Source organism: Galleria mellonella, unplaced genomic scaffold (assembly GCF_026898425.1).
Source record: "Galleria mellonella isolate WM207_F2 unplaced genomic scaffold, CSIRO_AGI_GalMel_v1 utg99, whole genome shotgun sequence".
NCBI lineage: Eukaryota > Metazoa > Arthropoda > Insecta > Lepidoptera > Pyralidae > Galleria > Galleria mellonella.
Genome location: NW_026442184.1, coordinates 3,280,120 through 3,306,137, shown reverse-complemented (window position 1 = coordinate 3,306,137; position 26,018 = coordinate 3,280,120). Strand labels below are relative to the sequence as shown.

At 34.9% G+C, this 26,018-nt stretch overlaps 1 protein-coding gene across 1 annotated transcript in view; it reads right to left on the bottom strand.

Moving 5' to 3' along the window:
• Nucleotides 1–26,018, bottom strand: part of LOC113521408 (uncharacterized) — a 138,186-nt gene that overhangs the window by 7,791 nt on the left and 104,377 nt on the right. The window contains exon 7 of the mRNA XM_031912729.2: nt 9,344–9,474. Within this exon, the coding sequence (XP_031768589.2) occupies nt 9,344–9,474 (131 nt within the window). The remainder of the gene's footprint in view (nt 1–9,343; nt 9,475–26,018) is intronic.

Genomic DNA, 26,018 nt, shown 5'->3' with positions numbered 1-26,018 from the left:
TTGCACTAACGTGTAGGTACGTGTTCCTACCACGACAAGCAACACCGTTTGGATTACAAAGCCTTCATGATACAAAAATTCTTTGTATTTAGGTTTTCATCACAATTTTAGTTTAATTCCAAACATTTCCACCATGACCGAATTCCCGGTCAGCAAAGTGTTAAAGTAAAAAAAAACTAGTTTCGCGCCAAAAAGTCTATGTTAATGATACGTTAACTATACACCCCTTATTTTTATAAGAACCTAACTATTCCGTAAATATACATTTTGCTCTGTAAAAAAACTGCGACTTCACAAATTTAATACTTTTATTTATTACCAATATCACTATTGTTATATTAAAACAAATAAAATGCACGGCGAGATATTGCGAAAGTAACAAATTAGTAAAAAAAACTGTAATTTTAATCGTAGAATCACGCTTCTACAGGTAGGCATTTTTGCTAAGTAATAAGTACAATTTTGCTCTCCAAAGAAAAACAGTAGCATTAATTATATGTGACAAAATTAACAAGTAAACCCTACCTATAACGAAGACAATTATACAAAAAAAAAAAATACGTGGGTTGATTACCTGGTGTCTTTGAAATTTACATTTCATTTCCGATAAAAGTAAATACAACTGAAATAACTTGCTGAGGTATTTCAAATTGAACGCGTGGGTACGGTTGACGCGAGGCAAGCGTAGGCGAAAATATTCTAGACTCACCCACGCGAGAGCCTGCCTCAGACTGATGTCTGTTATGTGAGAGTTAACAAATTTATTTACACACTTGTAATTTATTTTTAAACCTGGTATTTTTTATACCACTAAGGTGGCAAATAAACACACGACCCACCTGATGGTAAGCGGTTACCGTAGCCTATGTACGACCGACCCTGAAGAAACCTCTTTGCCCTTTTTTAAAGAACCCCATGCTGTTGTCTCTTGGAAAAACCTCGACGGAGAGCATATTTAGTAAACTAACTCGACATGTCAAAAAAAACATTAAAATAAATTTTGACGAAAAAGAAAATTAGTGATACAAGTACATTTTTAAAAATATGTACCTATTATAAATAGTAATAATAATTTATTTTCAGACTACAAATTGGTCTATTTTGTAATAATGTAACTTAAAATCGACTTAAATTAAAAAAAAAATAACTAATTAACAAGTCTACGAAAGAATAGCAATATTAAACGTGAAACACACCATTCATCAGTATTTTATAAATACATTAGATCGATTAATTTCTTGCTTAAACACCTTTTTAAAGTAATCCTGAATTTCTTTTAATTTATAATACCTACCTAACATTTATCAATTACTACGAAACTGTACAAGGTTAATTTGGTATAAATGATGTGGTTAGAATAAAACTCTATAAATAAACAGAGCTGAGATTGCACAGAGCCCCTGGTTTACTAATACGAATGGCATTCGTCGGATTATACTCAAGTAAAAGGAAGCGAAGCATGTTACTCCTTGAGACGTTGATCATACCGTAGAAAGATATTATAATACTGTTAAAATACCACAGCGTAAATAAACAAGTGGGCCAAACCCTTTGGTAAAGGATAAGGAATTGTCGGTAGCGGAATCTAGCGACCACATTGCTAGCAATACGAGTATACCTATTCAGGTCAACTTTTAGGTCAGGTGAAAAGGAATTATTAGTAACAGGGTTTAACAGCCTTATTTCTAGCAATATACACTATCAGGTCGACCTCCACGCGATTCCCCCGAAAACCATCGTGATTAAGTCTTGTTGAATTTGTCACGATGGGTTAACTGACCTGCTTTCATTCTCATCTTTTACTGGTGCTCCGCCAGTATATACCGATAGTGCAGGCGGGTACCATTCCATTTTCACCCATAAAAAAAACCTCCATACTAGTGGTTCTTAATCTTTTAGTGATGAGGGACAATTTGACAAAATTTCTGTTTTGCCATAAACCGCCTACTGTTTGGATCCAAATAAATAAAGGGATGGTCTATCTATTCTATAAATTAAACGTACATCTTTATGGCATACATCATTTGTTCAAATTGTAGTGAAACTCGTGCCGTGCGTCATTGTATCGACTCATTACTTGTTTAATCTTCTCCAGGTGGCTTTTTGAACCTTTTCAGATCTTTCTAGGGACTCAGCGATCTGCGGACCATCAATTAAGAACCACTGCTCCATATAATTCTCACCAAAACCCATCATAGTTAATTCTTGGTGAATCCGGCACGATGGACCAACTGACGTGCCTTCATTCTCACCTATCATCACTCACTAGCTGACGACCGCGTGGTTACATAACTGTATGCCGATAATGCAAATGACATTCTATTTTCAATTCATAAAAAACCTTTTTGTCATGTCTCAAACTATAACATTATAATTCGGGACGAATTGCTATATTTAAAAGTTGGACGACTGGCTGAATAGAATGCTTTAGACTGTGGTATCAATGTGGTACATAGATACTACGATACGAAACTTTTAGATAGATAAGATACGATCGACATCTTATGGCTAAACACCCATCCCATTATAACATATAACCGATTATAAGAGAAGCTGGCAGAAAGGAAAAATATTAAAATTTCGCGTGATTCTAGTTGAATGCCAGCTGACGTAGGTACGTCGGAGCAAAACATATGTAATCTTTAAATGGATAAACATAATATTGCTTTATTTTTCCTCTATTCTATAATGCACCGCCTACATAATTATTTTTCGGTTTGCCTAATGGTTGACTGGTAAAGAACACCGTCCGGTGTTAAGTTCGCCAAATGTACACAGAACTTTACTGTGCATTAAAGTTTAAATAAATACCTAAACAAACATGGAATGGTAATCCTGCCTACCTTAGAGGGAGACTTTGTACAAAGGTCATTTGCTTGGGCATCTCTGTCCCATTCGTGTTTCAACCGTGAAGCAATTATGTTTGCATGGCTGTGATTCGGTTTGAAGGGTGGGATATGGCGTGAATTTACTGGGTACAGAGGAATAACACCTGAGTCCTCAGGAATGGCAACGCATGGGGGTATCATGGGCGAAAGAGTATACTCTGTTATGTCCATAGTACTGCTCATGTCTATAGGCGACGGTTACCACTTTCCATCAGGTAGACCGTCAGCTTGTTTGCCATTCTACAATAAGTTGCATAAAAATGACCTGACAGTTAATATTGTTACTAACAGAAGAGGTACTTAACAATCCATTCCACCTTGACTATGTATTTATCGAAGCGAATCCACATTGCACAACTATTATTAAAACTTTGTATAATATAAAAGAGAACTAAGAGCATTTTATGACCTTTCTTTGGAATTACTTGAGTGACACACTTTCCGAAAGCAACTTTTACCCTATGGCGGTCAGAAATCCGTGGGGAAAATGTCCGGTGGCCTATGAAATAAACGGCTTTTAGTTTATCTTTAACGTCTCGAGCCGATAACACTACCCAGATTGAATTGGGAATTGGGACGGATGGTGGACAAACACTTAATAATATGAACACTATGAGCCTGTATGCGGATATAATATAAAACAGAAGAGAAAGGTACAAGGTTACACTTGCCTCTTTTAATCACTACCTGAAATATCTTAATCCCTCTTTAGGGCACAACTTAAACGTATTACGTATTTAATTTTTTTAGAACAAAGTTTCTGAGTGATTTTTAAAAGTATCACATGTTCTTGTTACTGCGGACGAAATATTGACGTCATATTAACGTAAATAACCAGTAAAAAAAAATAGAGTAATAAGGTTGACGTTAAGGAAGTGTTAAGAAGTTTGAAGACAAAGGTCTTTAACCAGTGTGTGTTGCCAGTGATGACTTATGGAACCGAAACATGGTCCTACACGATAGCCCTTTTCCAAAAACTTTAAATTACTCAGCGGGCTATGGAGAGTGCTATGCTCGGAGTTTCTTTGCGTGATATAATACGAAACGAGGAAATCCGCAAAAAAAAAAAACAATGTAACCGACATAGGCCGAAGGATAAGCAAGCTGAAATAGCAATGGGCTAGTCACGTTACTTGAAGAACCAACAACCGATGGGGAAGAAACGTTCTTGAGTTGCGACCCCGTACGGCCAAACGCAGTGTAGGACAACCCCTCACTAGATGGAGTGTCGACCTTAAATTCATTGCATGGAGTCAGTGGATGCATGTGGCTCAGGACCGTCCCTTATGACAGTCTATGGGGGAGACCAATGTGTAGCAGTGGACGAATAATATCTGAAATGATGACGATGATGAACGTTGACTGGGAGAGAAAGCTATATAGCATTAAGTTCGCTTTTTGTACCAAACATTTTCTGTAATCTGTTCAATACAGATCAAATAAATAAAAAATGTGCAAATAAAAAATTTTACGTATCTTTTTTTTTGGCAGTTTAGCGTACCTACTAGTAAAATATGTTAATTCTATACTTTTGTTGATAAACGATTATGATATAATATTGTAAACTTATAAATCAATAATCAGAGGTAATTAATCATTATAATTTTATTCCCATTGATATCGCTAATCGTAAATGATGGCATAGATATAATACCTATACCTATACGGATGACGTTATCGCCCAACATCAAAATTATATAAGGAAGATAAAATTGTATTAGTCATAACTGACGGTTACACTCAATCAAAATGAAAAATGTTTTTATTTTGATAAGATATTACAATGCTTTTTTAACCCAGCTTTTTTTTTATACAACTTAGAATGGCAAACAAGCTGACGGCCTACCTGATGGAAAGTGGTAACCATCGCCTATAGACATGAGCAGTACCATGGACATAACAGAGTATACCTACTGTTTCGCCCATGATACCCCCCACGCGTTGCCATTCCTGAGGACTCAGATGTTATTCCTCTGTAGCCTGTAAATTCACGTCATATCCCATCCTTCAAACCGAAACACGCGAAGTAATTGTGTTTGCATGGCTATGCAAACGTAACTACTTCACGGTAGAAACACGAATGGGACAGAGGTACCCAAGCAATCGACTTTTGTACAAAGTCTCCCTCTGGTTTCACACTAGGTTTATTTTTAATGGATGATCACTCTACTGTGGCACCAATAAGGAGTTTGAGGAGAGTTAACTGTTTCTTTAATGCATGAAAATGGAATGGTAACCCCGCTTGCACTATCGGTATATGCTGACGGAGTACCAGTGAGGGATGATAGATAAGGATGAGGCAGGTCAGTAAGGTCATTGTGATCAATTTATCAAAAATTAACCACTATGGTTTCTAGCTGGCAATAACCCTGTCAGATCTCATTAATAACAATCCCTTTCCTTAATGAGAATGTTAGGTGACGATGAAGCTGGTCAGTTGGCCCATCTGTTTTCTAGGGGTAACCGCGTGATCAACCTAATCAGATATATTACTAGCAATGTAGTTGCTAATCCCCATTACTAACAATCTCTTCTCTCCCATATTAAGATGTCTTATATCGTGGGTAGCACGCTCTTTCTAATAACTAGCAAATCTGAACAAAATTATGAGAATTAACAATTCCGTTGCTAGCAATATACCCTATCAGGTCAACCTCCACGAGGCGCCCCCTGGAAACTAATGTGTTTGATTTATTGTCACGATATGCCAACTGACCTGCTTCATCCTCACCTATCATCTCTCACTGATGCTCCGCCAGTGTATACCGTTAGCGCAGGCGGGGTTTGAAAATTGCGTGTGTGCGTGCGTGCGTGTGTGTGTGCTTGCGTGCGTGCATGTGTCGTGTGTGTATATGCGTATGCGTATATCCTGGAGTGTATGTGTACCTATTGAACAAGCGTAATAATTATTAATAATAAAATAAAGTTCGGCATATAGTCTGCCACATAATCGACTATGATTAAAAATGAGTCAAATATGTTTTTTAGAACGAATGATATATATTGATCGTTTGTTCATATCAAAATAATCTTATCTCTTATCTAAGACTCATACCCGATAATTAGTCATGCATGCGTCTCGCCTTGCACATGAACGATATCGATTAATTTATCGATTGATAATCTAAACTACCATCATTGATAATCATTCATACGCAATTTTATTTATAAAGGCACGTCCCTAGTCACATTTTCACTATGTAGAAATCTTTCTTACACGTTTTCCAACAAACGAGTACGTGAGTTATCTAGCCAAATTAAAAAAAAAAAAGATAACTGGAGTATCTCCATACAGTGAAGTAAGAATACAATGTTGTGAATACTCCTTTCCCCAGGATATCGATACTCCTTTCATCAGGATATATAGATACTCCTTTCCTCAGGATATATATGCAACAATGAAATAAAGCATAATACAACAGAGCAAAGAAAATAATACTATATTAAAGAAAACTTACTTTAAATTTTCACATATTATGTTATGTAATTAACTAAATTAGCCGTGTGGTCCGAGCATAGAATGGCACACTCCTTCCTTTTCCCTAAATGTCTTAAGACGCAACTACAAAAACTTCATGGTCGAGGGATGGGCAGCAGTGCTCCTCTTAAAACATCTCCAAAGCATAATTGCAGTTGCCAACCCGCCTGCCAAACGTAGCAACGACTGGCAAAATCCCCTAAGGGAGAAGCCGATGTCATCATCATCATCATCATCATATAATCATAATGATCTTATGTAATAAAAAAATATGTTGAAAACTGTTTTTGTTTATCACTAGGTACTTTCAAAATTTTGGATTATCTTGACGCAAATAAAGAGTTTATCTTTGTATCTGTCAGTCTATCTACTAAGCCGGCTAGCATTATAACAGTACACTACACACACAGTATCCTTCTCTACAACGAATACAATAAAGTAAATTATATGTTGGCAAACGAGAAACTCGCCCTATTGAAGTGTCTTTTAAAAAAAATATTTATGTTAACTTGTTCTTTCGTGTTATTTTCCTAGCGCAGGGGTCGACAACATTTTGAGGCGGTAGAGTAAAAAATAAATATAATTTACAAAATTTTAAAGTTTTTAAAGAGCCACATAATTTTCCTTTGGCAACAATAAATAGCACTTGCATTAATAAAGTTTGGTGCCTAATCCTCGTTAATCGAGTCAAAACGATTTTTAGATTTTGTTTATAAAATAAATAAAAAGAAAAGCCAAGCTGTGAATCAGTTGTGGTTGCATAGCTGTGTTTCGGTTTGAAGGGTAGGACATGGCAGTGAGTCTACAGGGTACAGAGGAATAACACCTTAGTTCGCAGGAATAGCAACGCATGGGGGGTATCATGGACGAAACAATATATTCTGTTACGTCCATGGTACTGCTCATATCTCTAGGCGGCTGTTACCACTTTCTAACAGGTGGGCCGTCAGCTTGTTAGCCATTCTAATTCTTTCTAATTCAGCTTCACATCCAAAGAGTCGCATGTGGTTTTCGAGCCACAGGTTGCCAACCCCTGCTCTAGCGTATGCTTACTTATATATATAGTCATCAAAACAACTATTTATGCATAAGTTCTATTAGAAACTTTTCTCGTCAGAAAATAGTAAACTTTCACCTCATGTTATGAGTACATAGTAATATTCATAGATACCATCTGGTTATATCGGCCACTCTTATTGTGAGAGTTATTAGAGTCTATATTTGAATGAGATCATAAAAACAATAACATACAATCTTCAGATCCCATATGTGAGTGCAATATCTTTGTAGCGTGTATTCTTTGGAATGCTAGCAACAAAGGAATTGTGGGAAAGTGCTAGCGCCTTTCCGTCACAATGGGTGAACCATTGTGTCAGGAGGCGATTTCAGGCATGTGTTAGGGTTACCACACAGTTCTTTTATTTAATTTATACGATTTGTAATTGTACTAATAATATTAATGTACGATAAATAATAATAATGTACGATACTATAATTATGTATTCTTGTGCGTATACCTTTCGCCACCTCTGAACCAAATTTTGATAATTCAATAGAGTTTGACAATATAATAGGATTGATTGATATTTCAAAATAAAAAAAAAAAAATATCGTATTTTAATCTTTAATTAATTCAGTTATTTTTTTATGCAACTTAGAATGGCAAACAAGCTGTCGGCCCACTTGATGGAAAGTGGGAGTCTTGCCAGTAGTTGCCACGCTTAGCAGGCGTATTGGCAACCGCAGTTAGGCCTTAGAGATGTTTTAAGAAGGACGCTGCCACCCATCCCTCGCCCTTTCCTCCCCCACCCCCTTCTTATTCGCCTCTTTCGACACCTACGAGAAAAGAAGGAATAGTCTATTCTATGCAGAGATCACACGACGATATTACCATTATAATGCGTGTTTATTAAAAAAAAAACTTTTACTAAAAAGTAAAAAGACTATAATTTTTACTTTTACCTGAATAAGTAACTTAGATACGAGTATAATTATCACGAACTTCATATACAAATAATAAATAGACAACCCTAATGTAAAGTTTCACGGTATTTGAAGTAATAGTGACTTTAGCAAACGTGTCACGAACTCTAGTACTTACTGTTCCTAGCTATTTGTCATGTCAAATCGAAGTTCTAAATAGCAATTCAACGGATAATTTTACGTAAATCACGTGGCATACGCGTTACTAAATGTCAAAGTGGAATTCCAGAATTAGTTCCCCAGTTTCTCGTAATGATTTATCATTAACTAGTATGAAGGTGGAATTAGATTAGGCGAATTAATATTTGTTCTTTCCCTACAACTATAATTCTTGAAATGAAAAAGGATTATTAATTATTATAATTTCATTTGTAGTCTATGGGGTCTCACCACTACGCAAAGGCGTATATCAACCGCTGTCTTTGTGTACTTTTAAATGTATATTCTGTTATGACATCAAGACATAAGCGGGGAGAAGAGATTATCACCACCGCGGACTAGTGGGCCCCATTGCTAGCGATATTCGTCCCTAGAAACCATAAATAAATCAGAGCCACACATTGTCATAGATCATCTGGTCCTCAAGCTAGGACACATTGAATTTTGAGGAACTAAGAAACAAATATGGGGGGGACACAACCTAGAACAATCAGCAAAAAGACATGGCTACCATTGCGCTGCGCAAGGTGGAGGGGAGGGTTGTTAGTAATGCGGACTACTAGTACCATTGCTAGCATTACACCATGTGAACTCGACCTCCACGTGGTCCTCCCTGAATACTATCGTGCTAAATTCTAGGTGTATTCATTACAGTGGATTAACTGAGCTGCCTTTTCATTCTCAGCTATCATGCCCCACTGGTACACCGTCAGCGTATACCGTTAGCGCAGACGAGGCTACCATTCCATTTTCATTATATTAAAAAAAAAAACACCAAACAGCGCGGGTATAGTTACCGTTCTCTTTTCATCTACGTAACAAATACACTACCAACCTCCTGATTACATTGCGAGCAGAATTCGTGCCTGCAGGTCGGACAGTGCGCTGGACTGGCGGCGCGCACAGTCACCACCGTGTCGCATCCCACCCGGGGGCAGAACGCGCGTCCCGAATCCATCGCCACCTCTGCAAAGATATGAAAGATTAAGACACCGAATTCCTTTTCAAATAATACCTCTGTCCCATTCATTATTGTTGAACTTCAACTATAAAGAAGTTGTGTATGCAATACAGTATCTGTAATTTCACAACTATACTGTAATTTCACAACTATACTGTAATTTCACAACCATACTATAATTTTACAACAAAAAGGTTGTGAAATTGCCATATACAGAGACATATTACCCTAATCTTTAGGAGTGACGACACTAAGGCGCATTAGAAGCATGGTGCAATATGACATAGCAGCATACACTGTCTTGTCTGCTGTGTGGTCCCGGCATAGAATGGGTCACTCCTTCCTTTCTCTTAGGTGTCGAAAGAGGCGACTAAGAGAACTTAATAGACGAAGAATGGGAAACAGCATTCCTCTTAAAACATCACCAAAGCCTAACTGCGGCTGCCAACCCGCCTGTCAAGACTGGAAAAACCCCTTTATGGTGGAAGTCTATGTTCAGCAGTGGACAGTCAACGGATGTTGTGATGATGAATACACTTTGTGATATCCATGTCTATATGTGACGGTTACATTCAAGTGTTTCAGGTTATCAGGCGAGCCGTCAGCTTGTTTGCCATTTCAAGTTCCATTAACTAAACACATTTATAATGGAGGAAGACGAGGAATCAGATCAGCCTGAAAAAGAGGTAAAGTACCAGAAGCTATAGAGTGATTTAAAAGAAATAAACGAATGAACAGACGGACACGGAGACCAACTTTGTTTAATACTGTTTAAAGATATTATATAATGGCTAAGGTGCTTATAAATTCTTAACAATAACAGTAACTTGATCAATTTAATATTAACGTCAGCAATATAAACAAAGACATTAAATATGTATTACTGAGATGCATTATGCATTATTTCAACGTAGAATCTATAAAATGAATACATTGTCAGTTTATAATAGGAACTACATTGTTCGTAAGTAAATAATACAGGAGTATGAATTCTTAAACATCATCACATCATCATATCAGCCTTTAACTGTCCACTGAACATAAACCTCCCCATTAGGGGGTTTTGCCAGTAGTTGCCACGCTTAGCAGGCGGATTGGCAACCGTAGTTAGGCTATGGAAAAGTTTTAAGAGTGACGCTGCTGCCTACCCTTACGACACCCAAGGGAATGGAAGGGACCACCTATTCTATGCCGGGACCACACGATACCTACATTTTTAAATTACGGTGATGTTTATGTCGCCGTGTGGTCCCGGCATAGAATATCCCTTCTTCTTTATCTTGGTGGTCCCTTCTATTCCCGTGGGTGTCATAAGTGACGAATAACTGAGGGCTAGGAATGGTCAGTCTTTAACAAAAATACGAGAATTTCCAAATGAGGTAATCACGCTTTTAAGACAATTTACATAAATAAAATCAATTGCCATGTAAGCACATTACTTTTAGATAGCTGCATGTACCTAAGTATCATGTAAAAGAAGTAACCAAGTGGTTACTTCTTTTTTGTTGTATTTGCAACTAGCCTTTACTCGCGATTTCTTCCGCGTGACAAGGACCCTTTTCCATCTCATATAGTACATGTACACCAAATTTCATAATGATTGGTTAAGCCGTAAAGGGGCTATAAGGTAACAAACAAACTTTCACATTTATAATATTAATAAGAATTATTAGGACGAGATTTGTTTAAAATGTTTGAAAAATCATACGAAAATATGCAAAATTAGAATTCTCGTGCAAAACCAGGGCAAGCAGCTAGTAATAAATAGAAATAATTTATTTATATGTCTTCACAACTTGTATCTTTATAAATAATTGGAGTTTAAAGAAAAAAATGCCTGCACCAGGAGCTCCTACTCATACTATACAGACGTATAGTTTAGTTACTTTGCCTGTTTTTTTTTTTTTTACTTTATTATCATTTTTTAAGACATTAACACTAGTATCGCTAAAGCAGTAAGCTCTATATATCATTGCTACAGTTATATATCGGTTGACAAATATGTAAACATTTCTTATCCAGGCAACTTTGTTGTTATCTTGCCTCATAAATTCTTCATAAAACATTTTATAGTATACAAAAAAAAAGTGACTGATTTTCCTCAATGGACTGACACGTGTAAAACATTGGTACAAAAAGTATTGTTACATTCACTGCTATATACAGGATGATATTAAGATCGTTAGCATCCTTTGTAAGGAATGCTCTATCAGCGAAACTGAACACGAACATGGGTCGGTAAATAAATATTAAATTTGAACTCACATACTAAGATAATAGGTTGTCGTAAGAGCAGCGTCGTGATCGAATCACGAATGGGCAGCAGCGTCCCACTTAAAACGTCACCAAAACTTAACTGCGGTTGCCAACTCGCATGCCAAGCTTGGCAACTATCAGCAAACTCCCCAAGGGGGATGCCTATATCAGTAGTGGACGATTAACTCCTGATATGGTAATGACGATGACCAATACATTGTCTCCAAGTGTTAAGATTTGGAAAATTTATTTCTTATCTGAAAGGATATGTTTACAAATTGATTCCATAAAAACTTCATAAAATAACTAGTTTTGTCACAATTGAATTTTTTTTTTTGAGACAATAATATAGTTTTACAAATACATACGGCAGGGGGAAAAGGATTATTAGCAATTGAGTTTGACAGCCCCATTGCTAGCAATATACCTTATTAGGTCGACCTCCACGTGGTTCCCCCTAGAAACCATCGTGAGCAATTCTTGTTGAATTCGTCACGATGGGCTAACTGACCTGCTTCATCTTCACCTATCATCTCTCACTGGTGCCCCGCCGGTGTAAACCGATAGCGCGAGTGGGGTGGGGTTACCATTCCATTATCATCCATTTAAAAAAAAAATACATATGGCAAATGGCTTCGATACCATCCTGTGCAGTCACCGCCCACCACTTTCGTTTCCATAGCAATCTAGACATTAGATATAACGTAAAGGGTAACAAGCTAAAAGCCAGCATGAACATGACATGTGTCAATACCAAATATGAATAATATTTTTCATTCCGCAAAGGTCTAAAACCTTTGTAGGATGGGTGGTAACATTCTACTCATAAATACCGTCAAGTACGTTTTTTATTTAAGATTTAATATAATGAAATCATATTGCTGTCGGCGGTTTTCGGTATATTTTTTTATACAACTTAGAATGGCAAACAAGCTGACGGCCCACCTGATGGAAAGTGGTAACCGTCGCCTATAGACATGAGTAGTACCATGGGCGTAATAGAGTGTACGGTTTCGCCCACGATACCCCCCATGCGTTGCCATTCCTGAAGATTCAGGTGTTATTCCTCTGTACCCTGTAAATTCACTGCTGACAGGGTACCAATGAGGGATGATACGTAAGGACAATGTCAAGTCAGTTGGCCTTATTGTGACGATTATGAATTAACCATGATAATTTCCAAGGATGATTAAAAACGATAGTACATAATTTTTCCCTAAATTGCATATATGGGAGGAAGGGACTGTTAGTAATGGGAAATACCAGAGGGGGAGACTTTGTACAAAAGTCGTTTGCTTGGGTACCTCTGTCCCATTCGTGTTTCAACCATGAAGCAGTTGTGTTTGCACAACTGTGTTTCAGTTTGAAGGGTGGGATATCGCAGTAAATTTACAGGATACAGAGGAATAATACCTGAGTCCTCAGGGGTGGCAACGCATGAGGGGTATCATGGGCGAAACAGTATACTCTGTTATGTCCATGATACTGCACATGTCTATAGGCGACGGTTACCACATTCCATCAGATGGGCCGTCAGCTTGTTAACCATTCTAAGTTGTATAAAAAAAACTAACAGCCCCATTGCTAGTAATTTACCCTATCAAGTCAACCTGAACGCAGTGCCCCCTGAAAACCATTGTAGTTAATTACTGTTAAATTCATCACAATGGGCCAACAACATCACTACACGTTTTGGGAAACTGTAAGTGTAGTGAGAAATTTTCAAATAAATAAATAAATAAACTGACCTGCTTTATTCTCATCTATCATCCCTTTCCTGTGCACCGCTATTGTAAGGCAGATTCAACATTTAATTTTCAGCCATTAAAAAAGCTGTATGAAGGTTTGCAATATACTGTCACAATAAGAGTATAAATTATAAATGTTTCATGAAACGTTTACAGTAGGACCCACTTGATGCGCATAAATTGTGCCTTGTCGACCCTTGTAATAGAAAAATCTAGAGGTACAGCACCTGGTAATTTCACCGCTATAAATAAATGAGTAAAAAAGAAAAAGCAATTCTCATTCCATATTCCGCGAAATCGTAACGGACGTGCTACCTACATTAGTTTGATTAAGATAAACACCAACCTTTGTTGCCAGGCCGTCCTATAAGGCCCAAAACAAAGGAACCGTGCAATGACGACATCAAGCAGCGTACAAAAGTACAATTCTTACAAACGTCCGCGCGGTCACGGCCGTACGTTGCCTTAAAAGGGTTTATAATGACAAAGACTACTAGTATTACATTTACAAAATTTCTTTAAAATCAGTCGAGTTTCGGAGATTACCGTTAAGGAATATCGTGAATGTTTAACCATGGTGGACATCATGGCGGTCAGTGGATATATTCTGGCGACGCGGGCGAAGTCACCGGTAAAAACTAGTTGTTTATGTCTAAGTACGAATGTTCTTAACGCTCGAATATAGCTATATACTCTGATAGCCTGCCATCAGAGTTGCCAGATGAGAATTATAATGTTTACCTGAATTTCAAATATTATTTCTCCAAATTGATATGATTTCTAGGACTTTTACGAAAAGAACGACGAAAAGAAAATCAAAAAAGATCATTCCTTCTGTTTCTACTACTGTGCCTCTGTTATATACCTTCATTCATATATTTTATTGTACTTTTATAATTGACGTATAAAAGTACAATATTATTCGTTTTACAACTACAAAGATTATTATCCAAAATTTTCAGAAATTACCCATATTTTTATAAGATGAAAATCATCTTCACTTTTCTCCAAAATGAATGTTTTGAAAAACTTTAGTCTTTTTAGAAATTCGCGAAATTTTAGAAAAATTAATTTCTTGGAATTCTCCAAGAATTTAATTTTTTCTAAAATTTCGCGAACACAATCATTTTTACCAAAAATTGTGAAAGAAATACCCACACTGGCAACACTGCTTGCCATGAACTCGCGTGTCGATGCGATCATAAATTATGATTACAATAATTAATCCAAATTGCCAATTGGCATAATGATATTCTAGTTCTACTCTAAGACTCTTATTCTTTTTGGTATGTATATTACAAACGCATTTTTTTTATAAAGGCAGTAAGCACTCAGTCCGGACAACGAAGGACCAAGCTCTCATAAAATCAAACCGTAACTAGAGCATGTCTAGTAAAATTACTGCTTCACATTGGATGCAATTTTTACAATTGTGCTTGTCTTGGTATGCGATCTAGAAATAGTTACCTACTTCCAATATTCACGCATATAAAATTGCGGGCAAAACTGAATTGCTAGTTAGACTTAATATGACGCGATTACAGGCAAACATATATTAAAAAATAAATTTTTATACGTATAATAACGCAAAAGTTTAAAAACTCATCTAATTCTATTTTTATCGGAAGGTTCAATATTAATGTTTACAGTCGATGCATTATAGTATGACGTGGGCTCACTAAGCACGATATTAATTACTAAACCAATTTACAGATAGATTCGACATATAAATGACTGTTGTATTGATATATTGTTTTCTTTTTATATCATCTATTATTAATTATTATTATTCAACCTAAATGGTCACATACACTGCGGTTTCAAAGGAATTTTCTTCCGCGAACGCCCAGGCTGTGGAGTAAGATCCTATCCCTAGAGACTACAGTATGGGGTTCTTCAAATAGGGTACAATAAAGTTCCTTTAGGGTCGGCAAACCCGAACGTGACACCTCTAGTGTTGCAGACGTCCATGGGTTACAGTGACTATTTACCATCAAATGGGTTGTATGTTTGTTTACCACCTTTGTGATATAAAAAAAAAAGAATTATAAATATTTTGCATGCCAGTCTGACGCAACGCGCTTGTACATCGATATCATTACCAATATAATTACGAATTTTCCCCAGAAATAAATAAATATTTTTATTATTAAATAAACAAAACATTTTACAATAGGAAAATTTACTTGAATTAAAAAAAAAATCACTAAATACAGTTCTTTTAAATTATCCTTACCATAATAATATTAAACGAGTCTATATCTTTCTCCATTCCAGTTTAAATACTTTTAATTTATTTTTGTGACAAAAATGTAAGACATTTTGAATTACGAAACTCAACTAGTACGAAAATTAAGCACCTATAAGTACTTAAGTAATACAAAACTCATTGTCAAATGATAAAATGAGATAATGTAATGTGTATTAGTGGCATCACATGTCGATACTATATCGTGCGTGTGCTATCGTGCACATAGTTTGTAATTAGCATTGATAGAATTAGTGTAGCGAATAGACTCTGATCTAACGAAATAAACCATTCAGGGTCATCCGGATCGATCGATCTTATATATATATATATATATATATATATATATATATATTTGTATGTTTGTACACAGCAATAAATATTTGTTTAAAAGACGTAATCCAAATAGACTCGTGCTGGATGACATTTCCGTCTAGCTAAAAATGAAAAAAGTTGTTTAGCTATGTGTGTAAAAGTATATAATAAAATACCGAATGAATTAAAATTGTTAAATGTGAATTTATTTACAAAGTTGTATGTAAATAGTTTTTATGATGTAAAAGACTTCTTAAACAAAAAACAAAATGTTAATTGTTAATCTTAAATGTATTTTTGCATGCTATCATCTTATTAGCTAAGCGTGAATTTACCGTGTTTAAGTAAATAAAGATTATTATTATTATATATATATATATATCGATCTTATACATATATATATGTATATATCAATGAAAAATATACATATTCGGGAAACTCTTTGTGACCTAATCTATAATTATTTTTGGGATAAAAGCTATTATTTCTAAAGTTGAAGCAAATAATACACATTTAATATTAATATTTAACAGACTTCTAAGAGGCTCTCAATTTGGTCTTAGTTCTTTATGTTTGTTACCTCATAACATCGTCAGCTGTAAATCGATTTGGAAATTTCTTTTCTTTTGAAAGAATACGTTTACAGACTGACTTAGAAGTTCATTAGTTTATTTTTTAAATCAAAACAACTCGTTTTGCCATAATTGAAGTTTTTTTTATGTGAAACGCCATTTAATTATTGTATATAGCAAAGAATCTATACTGAAGCATTTATCTCGAAAGTTATCTTTAAAATTAAATTAATTTTAAGATAAGAATCACATTTCCAAATATCGGCCAGCGATCACTTTTGTCTGCATAACGTATTGTTTTTAGGAAGCGGAAAACAATAGTGAAGGTTATATTTGATATAAAAATTAATCACATATATAATTACTTACCTAATAAGGTAATTCTTTTATTTGTATTTTCAGTATACACATAAAAAAAATATTAAAAATGTACAAAAACGAAATGATCAACGAAACTGAAACTTCAAAAATTGTTGTTGAATTTCTAACTTAAGTCAAAATTTAAGACTAGTAGAGGAAAGCAAAAAAGAAACTAAATCTCTGTTTACGTTTCTATTATATTATTTATTTTGTAATAATAATAATAATTATTATTATTATTACGTCAGCCGTTAATTATCCACTGCTGAACACAGGCCTCCTCCATTAGTTGTCAGTTGCCACGATTGGCAACCGCAGTCAGGCTTTGAAGAAGTTATAAGAGGGTCGCTGCTGCCCATTCCTCGCCCTCTCTTAATCGCCTCATATGACACCCACAGGAAAGGAACAATGGTATTGTGATGGTGAAGTTCACTTATTCCATGCCGGAACCACTTACAGACCTTTGGCTATTAACAGGGGTAAGAATATATCCTATATCGAGAGGTGAGAAGAGCTTTCCTAGGTTCTTATGTCTGTTCTTCGTTTAAAACAGACTTGATAACCAAATATTCATAACAGTACTCTTAGTAACTAAAATCTCGATTTTTGAAAGAAAGCAGGTCATAAAAACAGTTTGTATCTCCTAAGATGCTACGCCCGGGATGGCTCACTACCCTTTCTCGGATTAAAATGGACTCAATTACAGTGTATCTAAGGAACTTAATAAAAAATAAACAATTTTTGTTGAAATTTATCACAGAAACACTTCTTATCTAAATGAAATTTCATTATAATTATAAGCAAATTGAAACACACAACAATTAATCAATTAAATAATCAATTAATTCATTTATACTTTTATTGGATATCAGCCAACTGTGCCTTATGTTCTATCAACTGTTTATTTGTTTATAGTTTCAAGTGACTTCAAAAAGAATGAGGTTCCTAATTCGGTTATTTTTTTTTATAATTGTTACCTCATAACTCCGTTAGTTACACTTTGATTTGAACTAATCATAACATACATAAATTAGAAACTTGCCAACACAGTATGGAACGAAGTATACTGAACGTCAAATTAAAAGATAAAGTAAAACTGGACACTATAAGGAAGAAAACTGGATTCACGGATGTTACTTACTGTATCAAGAAACTAAAACGGAAGTGGGCAGAACATATGATTAGAATAAATAAAGAAAAATGATCTAAGGATATTACAGAGTGGTGTCCGAGACAATATAAGAGAAAAAAAGGGAGTCGTAGAAGACGATATCAAAAAAATTGCGGGACACACCTGGAAAAGACAAGCGTAGAACTCCGTTAGTTATAAACCGATTTGGAAAATTCTGTTTTCATACGAAAAAACTTTGGAAATAGTCTTTTAAATTTTTTTCCAAAATAGGTTCAGTATTTTAGTTTTTAAATCAGAATAAAACTGAAGTAGGTTTTTTTTTTAATTAAACACAATTTAATTATTACATGTCCTGCAACAGACTACACACTACTCCCAGTAGGTAATGCGAATACTATATGCAATGATTTGTTTATTTATCAATTATGTAGAGGTCATTTTTATATAAACAAGGTGAACAATTATCTTGTTTGGATATAAATTAAATTAAAGCACTAATTAAATTGTTTTTAAGTGTAATTTAAACAACAATTCACCTCACGGCAACCTCCCTGTGACGCAGTGGGAAAGCAAATTGTTTTGAATAAATGGGGCATGATTGTCGGATAAAACTATTTACGAAACAAATTGTTTTGAATTGCAACAACTACATTTTTCTCCCAATAAGATCGTCTTTAATCTTAACAAAACGCAAAGGTAAACGATGTACGAAAAAAATAAATATTATATGTTCAATAGACAATTAAGGATTGTGTTAAAAAAAATTCGACCAATTGTGACAAAACCAGTTAATTTGACCTAAAAATTAAATTAGTTAATCGATTTTGATAGAATTTTTATAACAATAATCTGTAAGTTGCTAATCTGAAAGGATAAAAAAAAAGAATTTTCCAAATCGGTTCACAACTGTCAGAGTTTTGAGGTAAAGATCAAAATAAAAAATACAACAGAATTCAAAACCTCTATCTTTTTGAAGTCGCTTGAAAATAATTTAGAACGCAGGAACAAGTGTCTACAAGTAGATTTCACTTCGCCACAAGCCGTTTTTATCTTCACCGAAACCACAGTTTCGATAATAACACAATTAATATAGAACCAATGCGGTAACAAACTCTAACGAGAGCAAATCGAATCATTCGATAATAGTACCGTATTCGGTAAACGTAATTCGAAATCAACTCGGAATAGACAATGTAATCTCGAGTCATTGAAAAGCATTATTCTGTTGAATAGTAACTATCGTGACTCATACTGTATTGTAATTATTTACGTTAAAAATTCGAGGATGCCCGACTAGTTACGAACTGGACAGGGGCCCTTATTCATGAGCACGGTTCACGGCTGTATCACGAACAGTACTAATATAAATAATTACAATAAAATATATTTACACTTCTATAACCTTATAATTCGTATATAATATTACAAATGTGAAAGTGAGTGTGTTTGTTAAATTATAACGCCTTAACAGCTTTACCAATCACGAGATGAATATGAAATTTGGTATTCACGTATTATATCGGATGAAGAAGGCTATGGGCTACTTTTTCGGTTAGTATTCATATAGTAGTCACGCGAACGAAGGCGCGTGTAGAAACTAGTAATATAATATTCTAAATAAAGAGGAAACATTGAATTTTTTATGTCTGTTTATAATGGATAAAGTAAAAAACTAGCCAGCTGATTTTAATGATTCTTTCACCTATTAATATAGCTACAGTAAGTAATATGGGCCACATATTATTAAAAAAAAAAAGAAATCTCTACAAAAATTAAAAATCAAAAATTTGTCTATTAAAGCTATTATAAAATAGTAATTGGCAAATTAAGAGTTAAGCTCGCCTTTGTACATTTACTTACCTCCGTTATATTTTTATGTAATTATCAGTGTGTATAATAAAGTATAAATAAAATAAATAAATTATTTATCTTTTCTATCTACCTGTACGAAGCCGGGGCAGATTTCTAGTATTACTAATAAAACGACATTACTAACTTAGTGCCTATAAACGAGCCTACACCGTGACTAAATCCGAAACATTCTGAAATAGTACACACGAACCATTTCCTTGGAACGGTAACAAGCGGCAGTAAACTTTCCATTCGATTTATTTCACTTTTCATCGGATGAACGCCATCAAACCGCGTTGCATTGAAATATTCCATCTATTCCGCGCACTAGATCTAGAAATATTGACAATGTACTTTGATAGCTAGACTTCAGCTAAAAGAACGCGATTCGCAGCCGAGTAATATTCGAAAAACGAGGCGAGCCGAGTACTTACGAAGTTTTAAAAGAACGTAATGCCTGCCGTCCTTTTCAAATTAACGAGACCGTTAATTGCAATTATGTTAGAGAGTTATTTAGAATTTAATTTTTTTTTATTTTATTTTTATACAACTTAGAATGGCAAACAAACTGACGGCCCACCTGATGAAAAGTGGTAACCGTCGCCTATAGACATGAGCGGTACCATGGACATAACAGAGTATACTGTTTCGCCCATGATACTCCCCATGCGTTGCCATTCCTGAGGATTCAGGTGTTATTCCTCTGTACCCAGTAAATTCACGCCATATATCCCACCCTTCAAACCGAAACACAGCTATGCAAACACAACTGCTTCACGGTTGAAACTCGAATGGAACAGAGGTACCCAAGCAATCGACTTTTGTACAAAGTCTCCCTCTGGTAATGTAAAAGTAATAGGTGATTGCTATCTATACAGTTGACCTATTGAAAGGACAGACTCATTTTTTATGAAATTCACACAGAAATATGTTATTTGTAGTATATTGATTTTATTAATATTGTATCATCACTTCAACTTTTAACTGCCCACTCCTGAACATAAGCTTTCCCCATAAGGGGCAGCATTCAGCAGTGGACAGTTAAAAGATGATATGATGATGAAGATGAAGATGATGGTGATGAGATATAAGATGGATATAGGCTATTTTTATCGTACTCAGTGAACATACCCCGATCACGCGGACAAAGTCGCGGGTAAAAACTAGTTGTATTTGTAACAAAACAAAACAAAACAAAACTTGACATGGTTTTTGACGCTTTTGTTATTATAGTGGATGCGTCGTAAAGCCGTTGGGGTGAACTAGGAGCCGGCAGAGCACGCTGAACTAAATTTTAGTTCACTGTCCCTCCCGCCACGTGAACTGGTGACCTATTTGTGAAGGTTTATTTTTAAATATGCCACCACGCCTAGCTATAAAGGTGAAAGTATAAAATTCTCAGCTATATTACATTACATCCAATTTTGTGCTCAAAACTTTTTCATTCATTATGAACAAAGATAAACACGGAACGCTCATTCTGAAGCATAAAAAACTTGGAATGTACTTGACCTGTTAAATTAATATTTTGAACAGCATTTTAAAAAAAAATATTATTAGTACCTTATATCGTCATAGTCGTAGAATACTGACGGATCTGACAAATATTACATATAAAGATCCGTCAGTATTCTACCACTATGACGATATATGACATGTTGTACTAATTGTATGCTACTACCTAACTTGTTATACTGAGGAGGAAGGGATTGTTAGTAATACGGAGTATCAACCTCACTGCTAGCAATATACCCTGTCAGATCCGATCTCCAGACGGTGAATCCTGGAAACCATTGTGGTTATTTATTTTTGAATTTGCCACAACCTGTTGTGGCCAATTGATCTGCTTCCATCCTCATCTATCATCCTTCACTGGTGCCCCGCCAGCGTATACCGATAGCGTAGACGAGGTTACCATTCCATTATCATTCATGTTAGGATGGAACGAATGTTTGTTACACTTTTATGAAAAATCTACTGAATAGATTTGGATGAAATTTCAACTTGAAACTTAGAACATAGGATACTTTATATACTGAATCATGCAAGCAAAGGCGCGGGATTGAGTTAATATTATAAATTTTATTGTTTGTAAAGACGTTTGTATGTTCATTACGAAAACATAAATTATATACTAACTTAACATACAGGTTTCTTTACATATTGACGCAACCGGGTAAAGCTACGGGAAAGCGAATAATAATAATACCTAAGTACCAATTCCTAAAACAAGGGGGAAAGGGATTGTTAGTAATGGAGACCAAAAATCCCATTGCTAGCAATATACCCAACCAGGTCCACCTTCTCGCGGTTCCCCCTGGAAACTATCATGGTTAATTCCTGATGAATTCATCATGATGGGTTAACTGGCCTGTTTTCATTCTTATCTATCACCCTTCACTAGTGTTCCACCAGCGTATCCCGTTAGCGCAGGCAGGGTTACCATTCCATTTTTACCCATCAAAAAAAACCTAAATCATTACATTAGAATCTTAAATCGTCCACTGTCTAAACTCAGAATTACCCCGATATCTTTATACACACACATATATATACATATATATATATATATATATATATATATATATATTATATATATATATATATATATATATATATATATATATATATATATATATATATATATATATATATATATATACATACATATATATATATTGACAATGTACTTACAATATATAGATATTACTATAAAGTAACCATAGTCACTAAGAATTCGAAAAGGTAATAACTATATTACTTTAAAAGCAATAAGTACCAATTACATAATAATTGCACAATAGGAAAAAAATCTGTATTACCGTTGCTTATACTCGCCTAATCCAATAGTTTATAGTGAGATCTCTTAAACCAATTTTTACTGCATCTTTATTGTATCTTTGATTTTTATTGCTTGTCTAATTGACAGCAATATTATAGTACGAGTATCATCTAGATCTGATGAAATCTCGACGACCTTAATGTCGTAACGTCGATGTGCATATAATGATGATGACGATGATGCAAAACAATTTTCAAAATATAAACTATAGATCATCATATAGAAGTTATTTTTACGAATATTATGTAAAATAGATGTTTTTTTATGAATAATAATGGAATAGTAAACCTGCTTGCGCAATCGGTATACGCTTGCGGGATACCTGTGAAGGATAAAAATGGTTACAATGCCATATGGCATTAAGCTCGCCATTTGTACAAAGTTTTATTGTGCAATAAAGAAATAATAAATAAATAACAAATGAGGATAGGAGCAGGTCAGTTGGTTCGTCGTGATGAATTCAAAAATAAATAACCACGATTTTTCTAGTCATCATTGCTAACAATCCTTTCTCCCCTTGTAAAAGTAAATATAGTTGCTTGTTCGTTTGTTATCTCTCGGCGTGTTAACATCTCAAACAATTGACAATGAAATACATGGATAAAAAATACAGTATACTACGTGTATTATTCGGGTACTATTTATTCTGGTCATGAACATATCCCAGTTATGCGGATGACGTCGCCCGTAATTCGTAGTGATTTTATATCAAGTATATTTTGCTGCATTGCAGGAAATAAGTGGACGCAGGTGGCTCAGGACCGTTCCTTATGGCAGTCTATGGGGGAGGCCTATATTTAGCAGTGGACAGAAAATGGTTGATATGATGATAATGATACTTTGCTCCGCAAAAATAAAAGCGACTTCAAATAAGAAAACGCCAACGTAATTGTCAATTCATAAGAAATACAGGTGAATTGAGAAATTCCTGTTAGTCGCTAAAAATAAACAATTTAATTTACTTCCGTCTAAAACCTAATTCAACAAGTTTATATTCACTTTTATACTTTATTCCAGCCGTAAGCATTATCTATTATTCTGATCTTTGCATATATTACTTATATAAGTGTAATTTTATATCTTATATATGTGTAATTATATATATATATATATATATATATATATATATATATATATATATATATATATATATATATTACTGTGTATATTCTAACACTTCCATAAGGTGGACTAAAAGAGAACATTTGTAGGTATGCGTAAGGCAGACATTAGGTCCGCCTTTTACCTGTACAAAAAAAATAAACAAACAAAATTTTGACTAGCTTTTACCCACGACTTAGTCTTCAGCCTATACCTCCTTCATCCCACATATATATATACCAAATTTCCTAGTGATTGATTAGTCCGTTAAGGCGTCAAGATATAATAAACTGACAAACTTACTTTCACATATATATAGTATTAGTAAGGATTAGTCTTTAGTCTTTATAACTAGTCCGCGTGAGGATTCCAATATATCCCATATTGATCGACCGGGATATACTCGGAAAGTCATTGGCCACTTCATTCCCCGCCAGAAATAGCAAACTTCGTGATGTTTGGTTGAGCTGTTAAAGCGCCAAGAGATAACAAACAAACTCAATTATATATTTAAAATATGTATCATTATTATATATTTTAAATATTGTCGTGTGGTCCCGGTATAGAATAGGTCACCCTCTTCTTTTTCCGTGTGGACGCCGTAAGAGGCGACTAAGGAAGAGGAAAGGAATGGGCAGCGTCTCTATTAAAACATCTCTAAAGCCTTTTTTTTATACAACTTATAATGGCAAACAAGCTGACGGCTCACCTGATGGAAAGTGGTAACCGTCGCCTATAGACATGAGCAATACCATGGACATAACAGAGTATATTGTTTCGCCCATGATAACCCCATGCGTTGCCATTCCTGAGGACTCAGGTGTTATTCCTCTGTACCCTGTAAATTCACGCCATATCCCACCCTTTAAACCGAAACACAGCCATGTAAACACAACTGCTTTTCGGTAGAAACACGAATGGGACAGAGGTACCCAAGCAATCGACTTTTGTACAAAATCTTCCTTTGGTGCCTAAGCCTAACTGCAGTTATTACATCCGCTTGCCAAATGTGACAATTACTGGCAAAACCCCCCAAGGGGGAGGCTTATGTTCAGCAGTGTACAGTTAAAGACTGATATGATGATGATGATTTTAAATATTAAAATCATACCTCGTCTGCTTCAAATTTTTTTATAACTTTTAAATAACAATTTAATTCACTTGAAAAAGGTTTGCTGGAATAAAACTTTTATTAAAGATAAGCTCGCCTTTGTGTCTTACGTTTAAAATTAAAATGTGATTATTATGTTTGCGTACAATAAACAAAAAAAAATATATGAAAGTAAGCTTGTTTGTTTGTTACCTGTTTGTACCATTAAAGGCTTTTATTTATAAAGGCAAAAAGGTTATTACTCTGAAATTTGGTATACATGTACTATTTATATGAGACGGAGAAAGTTATAGGTTATATATACTTCTTACGCCGGTCAATGAACATATCCCCGTCACGTGGACAAAGTCAAGGGTAATAGCTAGTAACATATCCCGTTCTCGGAGACGAAGTCGCGGGTAAAAGAAAGTATTTCTATATTAAAAGAAATAAAGTTCCAAAACGTGCAAACAAATCCCACTGCTATGATACCCTGTTTACAATAATGACCCTATTTTTTAGATTTCGGTCCCTCGTATTCTGACCCCATTTCCAATACGTATCTAGTTTCCAATAATAATTTTTTGGGTGTGAATATATGTAAATATGTATACAGGGTGAAATCGATAGCGTCCTAATAAGGAAGTGTTCTACCAGTGAATTTAATTAATAGAACATAATTATGTTTGCCGTTAGTGACGACGCTGCGATATAAGCACCGTACTCACCCTGAAGATTTTCGGTTCATTATATTCCCATTATCCAGTATTGTGCTAACAATTTCATTATCCGTATGATATTGGTATTATATTAATATTGGTATACCGCCTTTTGTACATCCAATTGCTTATTATCTATTTTCTTTATGATATTATTTTGTACCAGCCATATTATTACTATATACTCTATCTTACCCACTCATACATTTATACCTCTTTACAATTGGTTTCCATGACAATGTATTACTTAATCATTGCTGTCAATATCTGAACTGTAGCAATATGGCTTTTAATTGTCTTATATATTAATTAACC